The sequence below is a fragment of the Columba livia genome, chromosome 21, assembly GCF_036013475.1.
Source record: "Columba livia isolate bColLiv1 breed racing homer chromosome 21, bColLiv1.pat.W.v2, whole genome shotgun sequence".
Classification (NCBI taxonomy): Eukaryota; Metazoa; Chordata; class Aves; order Columbiformes; family Columbidae; genus Columba; species Columba livia.
Genome location: NC_088622.1, coordinates 2,921,535 through 2,938,589, shown reverse-complemented (window position 1 = coordinate 2,938,589; position 17,055 = coordinate 2,921,535). Strand labels below are relative to the sequence as shown.

Here is a 17,055-nt window from a genome sequence, read left to right as displayed (position 1 = left end):
TTCGGGTTTTGCTGCAGGTTTCCTTCAGCGTGCAGACAAATTGTATACCGTACAATGTGTCAGATGTGGTCCGATTTCCTTTTTAGTAATGCCTTTAGACCTTCTTTTTCAGAGCAAACGGGACCACCTCCTGATGAACGTCAAATGGTACTATCGCCAGTCTGAAGTCCCGGATTCAGTCTATCAGCATCTGGTTCAGGACAGACACAACGAGAACGGTAAGTCAGGCTCTGCGGAGTACGGCCTGCTTTACTTGTACTCTGAATTTTATGTTTCAACAGCCCAAGAAGCAAGAACACTTCTGTATAGGGATACAAAGCTGTTGCTGAAGACAGATGATAGTGTTGCTTACCTGCCTTGTACGTTCTAATGAGTGTATGTCCTGTAACCAGAGCTATAATTGGATGTGTTCCAGGTCTGGTTTAAATACCGTGTTATATTATATTAATGCCTTAAGAGAGCAGAAAAGAAAACTAGCATTGGATCCCTTTTAGGCCTTCTGGACGGTCTGCTAATACCAAACTGGCTGAAGAAATTGTCAGTCTCTTCTATTTTTGGTGATTCTGCCGTAGTGTCAGGAGAACTACATTTTTACATTCATACTACCCTGCGTGCATGAATATTCAATGTAATTAACATTGCGGTAAGTGATGTAACTGAGGGATTTGTAGCCGAGTCCCCCCCTTTTCTCCTTGCAAAACCCAAGTGCGATCTGGGGTTTAACAGAAACGCAAGAAACTTTAGTACATATTCCAGTGTCATTTATCTCTTACCTCTAGGGGAGACAGAACATTTGCTTCTATTCTAACCAGGAAATTTCCTTGAGGCAACTGTTAAAATTCTGAAGATACTCCAAGGTGAATTGTGATGAGAAAAGTTAATGCTTCAAATATGGAACACAGCAACTTTTTGGTGCGTGACAGTACCAGGTTGAGCAGACATCCTCCTTTTTGCAGGTGTTACCGACATTGTGTGCGTGTAACATTTCTTACTAAGTTATTTGAAACTTCTAATAATGGGATTATATGGAGTGTCCAAGAAGTGAACATTTTAATAACCTCACAGCTTTTTACGTCACACACTTGTGCACGTGGAGAAATGTTCTTGTGCGCCATTCAAAGGTATTATAACGAAGTCATGGGAAAGGTTGTCTTCCAGTTTTTTCTTAACACTGAGAATTTTCTGAGTTTGAACATGAATATCCATATTTATGTCAAAGCCAGAGCACTAAGCAGTTAGCACTGTCAAGATTTTACTGAAGATTTGCGATTAAATGTGTGAAACAACCAAAACTTTAGCCCGGAACGCAAAAGTCAGTGATAAATTAACTAGCAACATTGCTTCACATAGCAGAGACCACTTCTGGTGGTCGGTAGGTAAGATGTGTCCACTTACCCCTAAAGTTTGTTTCCAAATTCACGTGTAAATAGGGGTATGATGTTATTTCTGTACGTGCAGACCGTGTAAACGATCTGAATGTTTGTCATCTTGATGCTGAGTGTGTATCTAAGAAGGGTGCTCAGCCTTTGGGCTGTGCGCCCCCTGTGCTGTGGCGGGGCTGCCAGCGCCAGCTGACGCCGCGGTCCCTTCCTGTGCTTTGCATCCCGGCAGACTCGGGGCGAGAGCTGGTGATTACGGACCCGGTCATCAAGAACCGCGAGCTCTTCATTTCGGATTACGTTGACACGTACCACGCCGCCGCCCTCAGGTGAGCGTGGGGACGTGGGGACGGGGCTGGGACAAGGATGAGAAAAGCCTTTTTCTGGTTTTCTATGGGCATCGTGAGCATACTGCTCGGCTTTCTCCTCATCTCCTGCAGTAATTAACTCGTGTTATCTGTTCTCATTCAAAAAGAAGCTGTAATTCTACAATATCGTTTTAATCTCAGTTAATCAGTGTTGTTTCCCATCCTTTCCAACTCAGGCTATTGCTGGTTCCCTCAGAAATATCCTACCCTTCCCTCCTCCGTGTTTGATCTCACTGTTAACAATAGCGTCTCCCAGCAAAGCCAGGGTTAGTGCACTGCCCTGATTAAACTGCGCTAAAGGCTTTTGCTCTGAGGCACTTGTCATTGTTGCAGCTCAGCTCAGAGCTCCATTAAAAGCTGGCTGTGCAGACAGGAGGTGATGGACCCGTCTGTGGTGCCCTCTGTTCTGTGTGCCCTTCCCTGGAGGGTGCTGCTCTCTGTACCGCTGAGTTTGGGCTGGGCTGAGGGGCCGCACTGTTCCTCGCAAACGTTTTCAAATAGAAACAGCGAGGCATTACTCTTCGGGGGATTTTCAACGTGCCAAACACGCATGGATATTGTCAAAATGCAAATTGAATAATCTCCCTGATAATAATGCTCAGATGGTGTTCCACTAGAACCATCTGGAGACATTTTTTTGTTCAGAGCCACTTTGCTGAAGCCACTTACTTCAAGACAAACTGTTGCAAGGGAGGGAAGAGGTCTTTGATTTACGTATTAGACTTTACAAACGTGGAAAATTCTGGTGGCAGCTTCAGCCACCAGAATAAAATAAATATTAGTGAACAAGTTTGTCTTTGGGTTTTGCTGTGCGACATCTCCATTGGGGACCTTGCTGATGTTCTCCTACAACCTGGTGTGACCTGTGCACAATCCAGTGGCGCTTTGTCCTTCACCAGAAGGCAATTGAGTGGGAGTTAGACAGTCATGGGACAGTTAGCCGACCTTGCTCACAGGAGAGCCCTGTTGATTTTGTCTTAGACCAGTGGGCACTTTTCTCCATCCTTCATCCCCCTGCTGTGTTTTTCCTCACCGGTAGCTGTTGGTGTTGTGTATCACAGAGCTCATCTGCCGAGGCCAAGTTTGCGGTGGCTGTTGATTTTTAAGCCCTTTTTGAAGTGCTTTTGCCACAAAAAGGGCGGCAAGCTTAACATTTCACCTTTCTCGTGCAGTTGATTTCAAGTACGTGATGTTTTTAAGCCAACAAATCTGGTATTCTTACAGTCAAAATAATTATCCATCTTGGTGTACTGCTGGCTATAGCGCTTTTCATTCCATTTTAACCAAGACTGCCAAACCTTTCTAGAATGTTAAACAAGCCCCACAGCGGCTTTTTTATAATAGCAAACACTGTTCAGTAAATACAAGCAAAAAAGACGCTATCTATATTAATCCTAGAAAGCTTGACGTGCCGGAAAAGAGCAAAATCTAATGCTTTGTTCATTGCATTGGATCCGGTTTAAAATAAAAGCAGCAGCTCTCTGGATGTGTGGCCGCTCCTGATGTGATTTGGTTGTTGGCAGCAAACTGCGATGCCTCGGATGGGAACACGAGCAGATGCTGAACATTAACAGCCCAGCAAACCCTTGAGGAAATGAGATGCAGCTTCTTACAGCCAGTCCTCGTGCTCGTCCTTAAGGATAATGACTTCATCAACAAATTATATTAAAAGTTATTAACAGTCTGTTGTAGAACAAGCTAATAAATCCTCTCTTTTTTTTCCTCTTTTTAATGTCACTGTTTTACTCTCACGTATGAAAGTAGGAGGAGGAAACTCGTGCGTGTTTGGGCTCCGTGTTGTTCGGATTGTAGTGTTGCTAAAAACAGCATAGCTTTTATTTTTTAATTGGAAGTGCTGTTAAACTGAAGTTTTATTTACTTCCCAAATAAAAAGCTAAACAGTAGAATCTTGGAAGCTCCCTTAAAGATGTAAGTGGTATAGGGCTGTCAAAACTTGGGAAAAGAAGGCGTTTTTGGGGCTGTATTTCTAGGCCTCCTGGGGACAGAATGAATGAATGTTTGCAGAACACCATCGGAGACTTTGGAACTCAATTTTCTTCTCTTTGCACAATGGAAAAGAATCTGCGTGGTTCCATTACAACGGGCTTTTATTGATGAGGTTTTAGATGTTTATGAGAACACAAGGATGTGTGTGGCTTATACGCACACATTGCAGTGGCACTTCATTAAAATAGCTGTTATTCAAATGGAATCCTAATACCGTTTTCCCCTCTTTCTTTCAGGGGGAAGTGTAACATCTCCCATTTCTCTGATATATTTGCTGCTAGAGAGTTTAAAGCCCGAGTGGATTCGTTTTTCTACATCCTGGGGTATAATCCAGAGACGAGGTAAGTGAAGTGATTTTTAAAGGGAAGCTTTAGCACTGACCTGAGCCTGTAGGAGCAGGAGAACTACTCAAGGGAAGAGGAGTTGAAGTCAAGTAGGACGCTGATGGGGAGGTGCATGGAAGGGGACGTGGGGGACACGCTGCTGCGTCCGCTGAGTGTTTGTGCAGGAGAAAAATGAACAGATAACAGAATTGCGCAGTGAGTCCTATACGGTTGCATCTCTGGGTAGATGATATACTGCTTCAAAACGGGCTTTTAGAGCTGCAAAATGTTTTGAAGGTTGCAGATGTTAGCAGGCACTCTTATCTGTCTCATTGGCTACATGTGCACCCCTGAAAACACTGCATCTTCTAGTAAGCAATGTTGTACCATCATGATTTTTCACGACCAAACCCTAACTCTTATTTTTTCTTTTATTTATGTAGTTTTGTAAATATGGAGAATGCCTTACAAATAGCAGCCTTAAAGATTTGGCAGTTGAGGGGGGTATTTCTACAAGCCCTTGAGTAACAGGTTACTAGTGCGGAGGAAGGCTCAGCCAGGTCTGTGCCGACGGAGAGTTGCGTTGTTTCTTTCAATGAGGAAAACATCGTTAGCTTCAGGACCTTGATTTCTAGAGATATTGTTGAGAAAAGTGTTATTTTAAGTGGAAATTAGATAGGCATATAAATAATAAATACTTGATTTGTTAGATTGTAGATTTACTGTTTTTAATGGAGATAGGAATCTTTATGCGTCAGGGCATAGCCAACCACTAACTGCTTGCAGTTAGGAAGAAACTACCTGTGTGGGCATATTATAATGTAATTGCCTATTTATGAGGCTTCCTGTGCCTTAGTCTGAAGTGTCTTAAACCGTCTATATGTCTGAGACAGAGTATTGGATGAGGTAAACTCAATTAATTCTGTTTTCATTCATAGCAAGTGTTGCCAGTGTAAGTCCTGGAGGCAGTCTTGCTAGTGTATGGCTGCTGAGCTCTTGCAAAAGGGCATGAAATCCTATAATATTTTAAAATATATGTTAAATGTTGTAGTAACATCATTTGTGTATGTTTTTGGAGCAGTCCAACAAGGAAAGTTATTTATGAAGTGTTGTGATCCAGCTCTGATACGCTCTCAGCCTCACCATGTATTTGATTTTGTCGCTTTTTTCAGTGCGTTTTAGTTTTGAGGGTGTGAATATTAAATGAACTATTCGTTGTTGGAGCTCTGTGTTTAATGGTTCTCTTATGAAATGCCGTTTATATGAGTTGTCAGTGTCGTTTTATACCCTCTTTCTGTGTAGAAGTAGCTGTTAATTCCTCCAGCCATTAGAAAACGACTGAGCCTGAGAAGATCAATGAAATGACAAAGCATAGCACTTAGTGATCGGCTAATTACTCAGACTGCCAGCTCTCAAAGGGGAGGGTTTTCTTCACTTGGTTGCAGTTTGTTTTATTTCAATCCAACTCTTCAAGTCTGTGTTTTGCCTTGGAATGAGGGGAAGTTTAGAACAAGGAGCTGCATGGCCTCATTATTTTTGACCTGTGTGTTTGCTGCTGCTTTAAATACCTAATTCTACTTTGATTTTGCTTTTGGAAGGAAGAGTATTGTAATGTATATTCTAGGATGACTGACCTGTTGGTGGTTTGGCTGTAAAACCAAAACTGTGTTGAAGTTGAGTTGCTTTTCTGATGTAGGTTGTTGGTGTTGGGCTGGTGTTGTGGTGGAAGAACTCTTGTCTGACGCTGCCGTCCGTAAATACGCACAGATTTAGATGCTATTGCATTTTTACTTGGAACTAGAAATAATCAGATATTATTCTACAAACAACTTTCTTGGTCATGAATCAAAATTACTCTTTCATGATCTTGTTTTGCATTGTAGAACAAAATAATAGCAAACATTCAAGGCATGGGTGAATCTACTGAGTAGTTGTTTTGGGAGGACCAGTATCTTGTCTGTGTTTTTATTCCACCATGTTTGCTTTTCCTTTATTTTTAATCTTCTGGAGATGAGAGCTAAATGAGTGGTGCGGAGTCTCAGAGGAGCGTTCCCAAAACTCGAATTAAAGGTGACTTGCTCTCTGTAGTTGAATAAGTTGATGTCTACAACCAGAATGTGAACAGAAGCTGAAGAGGACCGCAGAGCTCTGGTTTTACTGTTTTCATCCATTGTTTGGCTAGTTTTTAGCAGTTGGAACATTTTGATTCTGTGCATATTGTAGTGCCTAGGGCAGGGATAGAGGATGGAACAATCATAAAGGTTTTTAAATGTATTCATCCTTATGTCTTGAATCAGAGTTCTTACTAAGTGGAACACTGACAGTTTATGGCATAATTTGTTTAAATAAGACAATTCCTACGGTAAATTGTAAGTTTTGGGCTTGCTTGGTTGGGGGGTGATGGTTTTTTTTTTAAAATGGGTTTAGCAATTTAAACTGCATTGGGGAATCCTGCTGATGGGGGGAACCAGGGGCTGTTTGTGGCACCCCCGTGTGATGTGGAACAGATGGCTTCTGTCTGTCTTACTAAATTACAGCCAAGTTGGTTTGTGTCACTCTTGTCTAATATTCCTGGGAAGGAATTACGGAGATGCTGAGCACCCTCGCTGTGTGTCGGTGGGAACTGTCTTGTGCTGAAGCGCCTTGCAGTTCATTCCTTTCAAACAAACAGGCAGTAAACCCTCCCAAAAACTACATTTAGATAAACGTCTGTTTAACTTCTTGGGTTGTTCTTTCGGGCTGATATTATTAATATGATTTGGAATATATTCTTTCTATGTGTCCATATAATTTTAGCTCTGATCTGGAGGCTAGCATTAAAAACTGAGAACTTTTGCTCGAGTTCATGTTGTGAGCTTAAGGGCCAAAATAACCCAGAATGCCAACAAAAAAATCCAGACACCAATTTCAGCTGTATTGACATGAACACTCGATATATTTGACTTTGGAATTGTTCTTAATTAGAAGCAATGGGCTGGTCAGGACTGAGCAGCATATTTGGAGTAGAGACTAGTCTGGAGAAATCTGGTCAGTCTTGTTCTGAATTTGGTGTTATAATAGAAATGAGCTGATAAAATGTTATAGTGGGTTTGTCGTTCCCCCCCAGCTTTTTTTAGAACTTTATAAAACTTCTTTGTGTGTTTGGAAGTTTTAAATACATAGCGTAGTATTTTATAGCATAGTTGGTTGTGTTTTTCAGCTTTTTGAGTGGATTGTTGTAAAGGACTGAAAATGTGGGATTGTTTTGTGGCCCGATCTGTTTTGCCTGATTTGTTTTCTGCCTTTTAAAATTCAAAATTTGAGTAAGTTTTTATCCTCCTCTGGGCTCACAGTAAATTGGGGTGTCTCAGGTGCTCTAAATTGGAGGCAAGAATGCTAATTAAAGCATTATGTGCCGTAGGGGCAGGGATTACCTTCATATAAATGGGTAGCCGAGAATTGTGTTAATGAACCGGGAGGCCAATAACCGAGAGTGATGAAGTTCAGACCGAGTCAAGTCTTGTGTTCACACGTGCTCGCAAAGGGCAGTGGCGTTGCTGACAACTTCTGTACGTGTTCTGATCTATAGCGTTATTGACAGGTGGAATACAAGTATTTTGTGAGTCAGCTTGCCGCTGCGTTTCCCTAAGGAGCAAATCACGCATTGAAACGCAAAGCTTTTGTCGTTTGCATCCGTGAAAACCCATCAGCCTTTTAATGCCGCTTATTTAAAAGCTAATCGCCAACTAGGAAGAAAAGCTTTTAGAAGCCTTTTTATCGAATCGCAGCGTGTTTGGCTGGTGTAGAAAGCGCTGTGTGCGTTGGCCGTGCGGGATCCCCCAGCGAAGGCCCCGCTCCCCGGCCGCGGAGGCTGGAGCTGCGCAGGCCGCTCCTCCGCTTCATTTTATTGACGGAAACAGCCGAAAGGGGCGAGATGAGCTGAGCCGAGATGGATGGCGATGGATGGCGCTGGGAGCCGGCGTGCGGATGAGGGAGGGTCACAGCACATGCTCAGTCCTCCCCGTCCGAGGGCGAAGTTTCTGCGTTCTGCGTGCAGGCTTAGGTCATAGCACAAGCTCAGTGGAAGCTCTCCGAGGTCTCTCAGGCTGCATGTGCCTCCATTTTGAGTTGGTAGAGTGGAAAAGGCAGAGTTTTAGCTGTTAGGTAGAGGGTTCAGGAATCCATCTAAACCCACAAGAGCCTGTCATAGTCATGGATGATCCATTCAGCCCCTGCAGGTAGGCTACATCACTCCGGCCTCCCCTAAACCATGGGGATTTTTTGCTGTTATTTGTGACTTCTGCAATGTTTATGAAATCATTTCATTGCTGTTGCATGCTCCTCAGAACCTTGTAATCACCTCAGCGTTGCCGTGCAGCTGTTGGGATGGTGCATGAGGGCACTGAGCAGGGAATCGTCTGCCTGCGGGGTGCATGGAGCAAAACACTGAAGCTGCGTGGGCTTATATTTGTATTTATCCCCCCCCTCGTGGTGCAGTTTTGCTTTCAGTTGCGCTGTGTGCATGCCAACCTGACGGCAGGTCCGTCGGGAGCTGCAGAGGCGATTCTGCAGGATGCAGCGTTGCCAAAGGGGCTGTCAGGAGATGTTTTGGGCCTGTGACCCACTGTTGAGGTGATGTTGCAGGGAGGGTCGTGGACCAGCAGCCATTGGTTGCTCTGAGGATACGTGGTTTTGTTTTGATGGAGGGGCAGTGATCCTATAGATACTTCCTCAAGTATTAAGGAAAAATAAAGTAGCCAGCGTAGTTCTGCTTGCTTGTCACTCACATGCAAGTAACACACGTCCAAAATGCAGCAATATTGTGTTGTGCGTTAGAAGCTCGTCACACGACAGCTGCGTAAGCAGTCCGCACATCGCTTCCTTACATTTTAAACTGATCTGAATAAAACAGAAGACTTGAGCTCCTCTTGCTGATAGCGCAGTTACAGCTCTGACATCCTTGTGGGACGGCCAGCAGTGACTTGTGACTGCGAACACAGGCGGGTCTGAGAGGATTTGGGTGTGTTGAATGGGAGTCAAGCTGATTCTGCAGCCTGTTGTCGCTCACGGCAGCGTCTGGGCTTGTGCAGGACCGGAGCTGATCTCGGCACCGTGGGGCCTGTCGCTGGGGGACAGTCCTGCAGTCAGGGCAGCCGGAGTTTGAAGGGGACAGGCTGGTTTGTGCTGCTCGGAGTGACGTCTCTGAAACTTCCCAGCGGCACGTTGGCTTGTGGCCTTGCACACGCAGTAACTCACCCGTGCAGCGAGTGTTACTGGGCTGCCTTCCTCATCAGAACCTGAGGAATGAACGGTGAATAAGGCTGCATAATATTGCCCACGTTAGCGCCATGTCTGTATCTATATGCAGCCTGAATTCCCTTTCCTATAGAGCATAAAAGTCACAAATGACAGAATGGTCGGGGTTGGAAAGGACCTTTGGAGATCATCTAGTCCAGGTTCACCTGGAGCAGGTCGCACAGGGTCGCGTCCAGGCGGGTTTTGGGTGTTTCCAGAGACGATATAGAACATACAGAAGACACCAGCTTAGTGTGGGTCCCTGGTCACTTTTGCCACTGGCTGAAGCAAAGTCATGCTGATGGTTATAGGGCACAGTCCCCTCGAACTTCAGGCTGGCTGAATCACCTCGTAGTTGAAAGAGTTGTGTCCATAGGCCTGGGCTTTGGAAACATTCTTATTCCTAATAACGGAGCTACTCGAATACATGCAGGAATGTGACACTGCTCTGCAGGAATACAGGGGTGGGACACCTCATGTCCTTAACATTTGTTGGAAATGTTGACTTATGAGCAGAAGAGAATGTGCTAAGGGGCAGGGGGTACCAAGCAGCCCGCTTTGTGCTGCTTTCCAGTCATAACTTGATGAAGCTTTATGGGAAAAATGAACTGCCCGATTCCACTGTCCTGCAGATCAGCTGTGATGGTGCTGAAGAAATGATGCAAATAGTGGAATTTGCTCTGGGAAATGCAAAGGTACTGCCTGCCCAGTTTAGAAACTCTACAGGATAAGCACTTAACGCAGCGTAATTCCATGTTGAATTCACAGAATCCCAGAATGTCAGGGGTTGGAAGGGACCTCAAAAGCTCATCCAGCGCAATCCCCCCATGGAGCAGGAACACCTAAATATCCCTATACATGTTGCTTGTAAATAAGTAATGTTCAGGTTCTATTAAAATCACGTGTAAATCAGATAAAACAACTTCATATCATGCAAAGCTTTCCACTATTGTTTTTTTGAACTTAGGGTCAAAATACTGCTGCCTTCCCTATGTGAAGGTCATCAAATATTGGAAAACTAATATTAGAGAGGTGATCAGTGAGACCTACAAGAAAACCATTACACACGCAGGTAATTCCTATGCGGACAGAGCGCTCCTTTGCAAGAACTTGTCTCGGAATGGCTGTATTATAATCCTGCGTTTTGAGTAGGGGACAATACTTCTAAGGACTGTAGAGTCTCTTTTTAAGATATAAACGTGACAAAAAGTAACGTTGTGTTGACAAAGCTTTCCCGTCTGACTCAAACTTCCTTCTGCAAACAGCACGAGGGCCCGGAACACGGCGTCCTGCGCTCCCCGCGGTCCCTGCAGGTCTGAGCTCGCGCTGAGCACGCACACGTTCAACGTGTTTATTCATTCCTGCTGCAGATTGAGCAACCGCTAAAAACATTCCCATATTAGTCCATTTGCCTGAAATACAGGTTTGATTGTTTTTTCCACTCAGAACACAGAATTGTTTGTATAATTTTGTTATTATAATGCACTGTTACAACGGGTTTCAAACAAAACTTAACTTACTGAAGGCTGGCCCTTAGCAAGAGTATTTTATGAGTGTTAAGATACTTCCAGAAAAGGGATTTCAAGATCTTGCTTTAAAAAAGAAGATTTAAGGCACAAGTACAAACTGGACACACAAAATTGGGCAACTCGGAGTAAAATTTTTTAAAGTAGAAAATAATCATTGGAAAAAGCCAAGAAGCCATTGTTTAATCTGTAAATTGATATAGATCCCTATATAATGAAAACAAAATGATGTGACTCAGTGTCTTCAAGCAGGAATTGCTGCTTGTTTAGAAGGGGGAGGCGGTTCTGAGTTTTGTTTTACGGCGCATGGAATAAAAGGAAACGGAATGTCCTAGCGAGTGAGTCTCTTGAATGTCGTGCCAGGCCCTTTCAGGCCCTGATAAACTATTTTTTAAGCAGCTGAAGTTGGAGTGGAGTCATTTTGTTCTCTCCAGTTCTGTCCTTGTAGAGGTGGAACAAATGAACCTTGCCAGATGTTTTCAGAACCGTCTATGAGGAGCTGCTTCTTTCATCTTGGTTATTGGACCATTTGCAAACCCAATTTCTTTTCAAAACTTTCTTTCTGAACGACTTTGTGTTAACTTTGCAGGAATTCCAAGTATCTCGGAATTGCCTTACTGTGTCACGCTTTCAATTGATGTAACTGATTCCCTTGCCAATAATAGCGACTGTTTGACCACATCAGTGTTAAAGTGTATGATTGCAATTTATAATCTGTTCTGCCTATAATATAGATACATCTAATCTGGCTTTGGTTTTATTTAGGAAGCCATTGATTTTCTTGTAAATAACCCCAAATCTCGTAAGATTAGTTGTTTAGTGCTTGTTATTGCTAATTAAAAGATCAGCCCCACCAAACCCCTGCGTGCCCCAGCTTTAAGCTGTGTTTTCACTATTTCATCATATTAAAATGATGACATCTCATGTTTTTGCACACTTCTTAGCCAACAGTCTGTCCTCGCATGGCTGGTAAATGCAGAATAATGGCTTCTGCTTTAGTTGTTGAAACTTCTCCCGCACTGCACAGTTTGCCTTGGTGTTATTCATATGCTGTACAGATCACCAATGTACAGAGTCAGGAATGATTATGCTATGAGTGGCTAAACGAATCGCACGGAATACCATCTCACATGAGACGTTTGAGTTGTGGTGACTTGTTTTTTTAAATTTAGTGGTCGCACTAAGTTATTTTCCCGTATCCTGAGCCGCTGACCTGCCGTACCCAGCGTGTGCGTGTTCAGAAGCCGGGTTTCCTAGCAGAGATGTGCTGGGAAAGACATGTGTGAGCTGGGTTGATGGCGAGGACGGGACAAAGACAGGATGGTGCTCCCAGAGATCTGCAAACACCTTTGGAGAGTTTTGCTGATGTCCTGAGTTACCGTCCCGGTGACCTGGGGGACTTCACTGCGGGGCAGACTCTGTCTTGTGGCACTTGTTACCGCATTCCAGGCCTCAATGGCATCGCGATGCTGCCGTATTTCCATGGGCTACCAGTTGGGCCGCCTTTTGCATCAGTGGTACAAGTCTGGGGTGCAGCGTAGACAAGGATGTACGTGATAAGCAGAGGGGTTCAGCTTGTTCCTGCATTGGAAATCAGGCAGGAACTGTTGGTGGTAGCTCTCCTCCCTCTCCCTCTCCCTCTCCCTCTCCCTCTCCCTCTCCCTCTCCCTCTCCCTCTCCCTCTCCCTCTCCCTCTCCCTCTCCCTCTCCCTCTCCCTCTCCCTCTCCCTCTCCCTCTCCCTCTCCCTCTCCCTCTCCCTCTCCCTCTCCCTCTCCCTCTCCCTCTCCCTCTCCCTCTCCCTCTCCCTCTCCCTCTCCCTCTCCCTCTCCCTCTCCCCCCACCCTGTGCTGTCTGCGATTCCTTTCTCATCCTCACCCCTGAACTGCTTTCTCCCAACCGTGCTGCTTTTGGCCTCGAACCCCCACGCTCCCCTGTTGCTTTAGAATGGAAAGGACAAAGCTGGGTTGAACTGAACACCCTCCCTGTCCTCTCCGTGGTGTTCAGAACAAGCCCCTCTCGGATTAGCGGCCGCTTGTTTTGCCCTCCCCTCTGCAGAAGCTTCTTGCCTTTTTGATATTCATTCGCAGGCTTCCAGCTCCTTTCTGACCAGCCCCTGTTTACTTTGCAGAACACAACGTTGTCATGGCAACAGGTTACTTTTCAAAGGGAACATCTTGTCATTATATTTAATCCACTGCAGCTGAAGAGGACTGAAATATTAAGTTGTTGTTGCTATGGATACTGCTTTGTTACATCAGTTTCTTTTGTGTCAGATTTCATATCCAGTGTTGGGTCCTCTTTTCTCTTTCCCATAGAATAAACACAGAGTGCCGTTCCATTATTATTGTAATTGCTCTCCACCAATGTAATTTAGCTTAAAATCTACAGTGCATTTCAGTTTCCATAGCAAGAATTTTCTTTCCATTTGCAAACCCATTCCTGGCGATGTGGAAACAGCCAAAATTATTTAACATCTTGTATGCCCTTGCAGAGCGATCAGCTTTGTGCCCTTTAAAAAGAATAAAGCCAAGATGTAGTGCAGAATGGAAGAGCTGCCTGCACAGCGGCTTCGCTCAGTCCAGCCCTCACCTTTTGGGGCAGGGGAGGGAGCACTTTGGGGCGCGACTATAGTCAAGAAATGGTAAATAAGTGCTGAAAAGGCACACAAATATTCCTCTCCACCCTTCATTTCCCTGTGAGGAACCACGGCTGGGTAACCACATTGAGTTTCCCCAGCTCATGAATAGTGAGGAGCGCAAGTCCCGTCCCAAACTTCGCTTTTGTTTGTGCATTTCCAGGATGCTCCAGCATCCCGTGCTCAGTCAATTTTTCAGACTGTAGCTGTGTTCAGTATCCCAGATACCGATGCTGAGGCACAAATGCCTTTCTAGGCTGCAGTGATGTGGCTCTGGAAGAACTGGATGGGTGAGATTAGAGCAGAGCTCCCATGGAGTCAGCTGCAGCCATCCAGAAATTAGTATTTCCAGTAATTAGTTCTGTGTGCCTTCTCGTTGTGATGTCCTTAGTGAAGGAAAGCATGGAAAGGCACTCTTCAGTGCTAGTGTTATTTATGCTGTTAGTCTGCTCCAAATTTAGGAAGGAGAATAAGTTCTGCCGTGTCAGATGTGTTGGTCTGGTTTATACTTGGGTACCTGTCACTCTTGTCACCAGGGTCATTCCGCTGCTATGTGATGTAGTTCTTTTTGCTTTTGCTGTATAATGTGATGTTTCAGTAACTGCAGCCAATGGTGTGAGCAGCACGGAGCCCTTCAGGGTGTGATGATCGCTACGTGCAGGACAGTTCATTTGCAACTTGAAGCTTTTTGTAGAAATATATATTCAAAATAGTGGAAAAACGTAAGGGCCAAGTGCATTACACAGAAGGGAAGCCCATTTTGGATGAATTGAAGGACATTCACTTCTACAAGCGTTATGGGGCATGTTTTTATTGCTCTTTAGGTTTTCCATGTGTCCGTGCCGTGCCGCCTGATGTGATCTTAGCAAATGAGTTAACAGCAGCAATAATAATTTAACTTCTCAAACCAGGAGTGAGATAATTTTGCGTGTGAGATCCACAGCGACTTGAATGGTTTCCTGTGGAATCTGCTGGGAAAAGAGGCATTAGTTTGGCCAGTTCTGGCAATGTAACGCTCTGCTCTTCAAAGATTAATACCCTACATATTTTTATTTAAGATATTTTCTCTTTCAAAATGAAAATGACCACAAAGAGGTTTGTTTTGTTTCCCTCTTAGGAGGCTAAACAGTACCCAAGGTGAGATCAGAGTTGGACCCAGCCATCAGGTAAGGGATTTTGTTCCTGTTTTGATACCCAGGATGTGCTTTTGCCACCTGATCTATTCAGAAGACACTTGTTTAAAATTGTATGCCTTCAAATACAATTAGTTTTTTTGATTCATCCTGAGTTCTTTAGAATTCCTTAGCTTAGTTAATGAGATTTTTCTGTGTCGAATGTTGATATGTGAATGATTTTTATTAGCAGCGTTGCTATCGGGTTAGTGCCAGAATAAGGTTGAAGGAATACGGGTAACTACTGGAAATGAAGGAAACAATCTCAGCTCCCACTGGGCACATTCTAGAGGTAAAATGAGTGTACGCTCAGCTGGCTTTTACCAAACAGGGTCTTTAATAAACCATAAAAATTAATCTGGTCTTTTCCACTTATATTGAAGGTAGATATTTTAATTTTAATTTGCATAGTAAAGTTGTCAAGTTGCTAGTATCCTGCCTATAACAAAGTCCTTTTTTTGTGAATCTATGTATTTGAGCAAAGCGGAGTTCTGTTAGAAGTGATGGAAAAAACACTTTCCTAGAACAACATTACAAAACCAGAAGGATGGGGAAACTCAACCTAACACAGGTTTCTGTCCTGTCTCTTGTTCACCAGGTAGTGCAAGTAAACGTTTATGGAACCTGTGGGACATTCTGGAGGGTGTTCTGCATTTAGAGGGAAAACAAAGTCCTTAGCAATTAAACACGTAGTATTCTTCTCACCGGTCATAGTAAGAGTGCTGTAAATGATCCCTTCCGAACAACTTTCATCTCCAATTGTCATTTGACGTATTAGTCACCTGTGCTGTAAGGTATCATTTCCAGATGCATTTAGGGATGGAAAAAAAAGTAGGAAGAAGGTGCACTGCTTTAGAATAGTGTGAATTTTTGCTTGGTTAATATTTGAAACTTCCATTGTCCTTTCATTCATTCGCTGACACCTGTGTTTGACAGATGTCATTGCTGAGAGGTTATGGTCTCATCCTGTTAATTAGTATAAGGCGTAATCTTAAGGTGCATGAATGCGTATTGCAGGCCGTGGTAGGAATTCAGATTGAAGGTATTTGCCGTTTTCAGTTCTATAGTCCAATTCATCTTGTGGAAAGGGTAAAAGCAATTTCCTCTCAACTCTGGGCTTTGTTAATGCTGGAGGACTCTTGGTTTGTGGTCTGGTTTGGTTTTATGTTCAGTGCACAAGGCACCTCAAACTGCTGCTGTATCACAGTAGCAAGTGGGGACACAAGAGAAATGTGTTATAGAATTGCAGTTGTTCCCAAAATTCCCATGCACGTGAAGGGGAGAGCAGCTCAATGCTCTCTATTGAAAACTTCTGTCTCCCAAATTAATGACCAGAGGTGTCAGAGGAAGTTGCTCTTAGGAGTAACTCCAGTAATTAAGCACGTTCCGAGGGTACGTAAGGACAAATATTAATTTGCGAAAGCACTGTGGTTGCCAGAACGCACAGAAATCATTGAAATCTCATCTCGGCACAATGCTTGCTCGTCCTTTTCCAGAAGAGAAGTTCAATGACATACCCATTTTCCCAGGGAAGAAGTAAAATAAAGTACAGATTAAAGAGCAGAACATGAAAGGCATCTGAACCTGTGACTTGTAATTACTGCTTATGTATAAATGTTGCCTCTCAAATATGTTTAGCGTAAGTATAGGAGGTAATTATAGGGCTTAAAAGCTGGTTCTGAAGAGGCTCTCAGCTATCTCATCCCATGGCAGTCTGACTGAAGATGCTAATTGGGTCTGTGGATGCAGCGTGATACTCGTGCAGTGGCAGAGTTCATTTAGCTGGGCTATCGCTCTTTCAGGAGATTCCTTTGTTTCCCTTTAGAGTTTTAAGGGTTTGCTGAGAACTTAATTTTAAACTTACTGTCAAATGTGCCGGGTTTTTTGCTGATTTCAAGTGGTACCCGTATGGTCACCACGTTCTTGCTTTGTTTCGTATGGGCGTGTTTTAGCCTGGCAAGGCCCAGTTGGAGCAGCAGCTTTTAGAGAAACAAAAACTGTCCCTTTGAGGGTAAATTGTCCAGCAGTGTTTGACTTCTCTGTAACCAAGGACTACATATTCGCTACAGGATGCCTTATTTTCGAGCTGTGCTGTTTCTGCAGGCATTTTTTGCACTTGGTTTTTATACAGAAGGGCTCCACTGGTGATGGTCTGAGAGGTGGTGTTAACCCCGCGTCATTGTCACAGAGCGAGCGGCCCCTCTATAAGAAGGAATGCTGGGTAAAGTGCTAGATTGGGGCTTGATGACCCAGTTTGCTCAGACTTCTGAAACTTGGATCAAATAGCTTCACCACCTGGTGGCTGAATATCTTCCATCTATGAGATCATATTATTCCAGAGAATTTATGACATTTGCTATGAGTAACACT

General features: G+C 43.9%; 1 protein-coding gene across 8 annotated transcripts in view; it reads left to right on the top strand.

Annotated features, from left to right (window-relative positions):
• The window catches only part of RERE (arginine-glutamic acid dipeptide repeats), a 166,211-nt gene that overhangs the window by 80,822 nt on the left and 68,334 nt on the right, over positions 1–17,055 (top strand). For 7 of the 8 annotated variants that reach the window (XM_065037951.1, XM_065037952.1, XM_065037950.1 and 4 more), the window contains 4 exons: positions 113–218; positions 1,612–1,708; positions 3,991–4,095; positions 14,631–14,679. In XM_065037951.1, the coding sequence (XP_064894023.1) occupies positions 113–218; positions 1,612–1,708; positions 3,991–4,095; positions 14,631–14,679 (357 nt within the window). Of the gene's footprint in view, positions 1–112; positions 219–1,611; positions 1,709–3,990; positions 4,096–7,980; positions 8,295–14,630; positions 14,680–17,055 lie in introns of those variants that run through there. The other variant, XM_065037954.1, reaches the window with a different exon arrangement.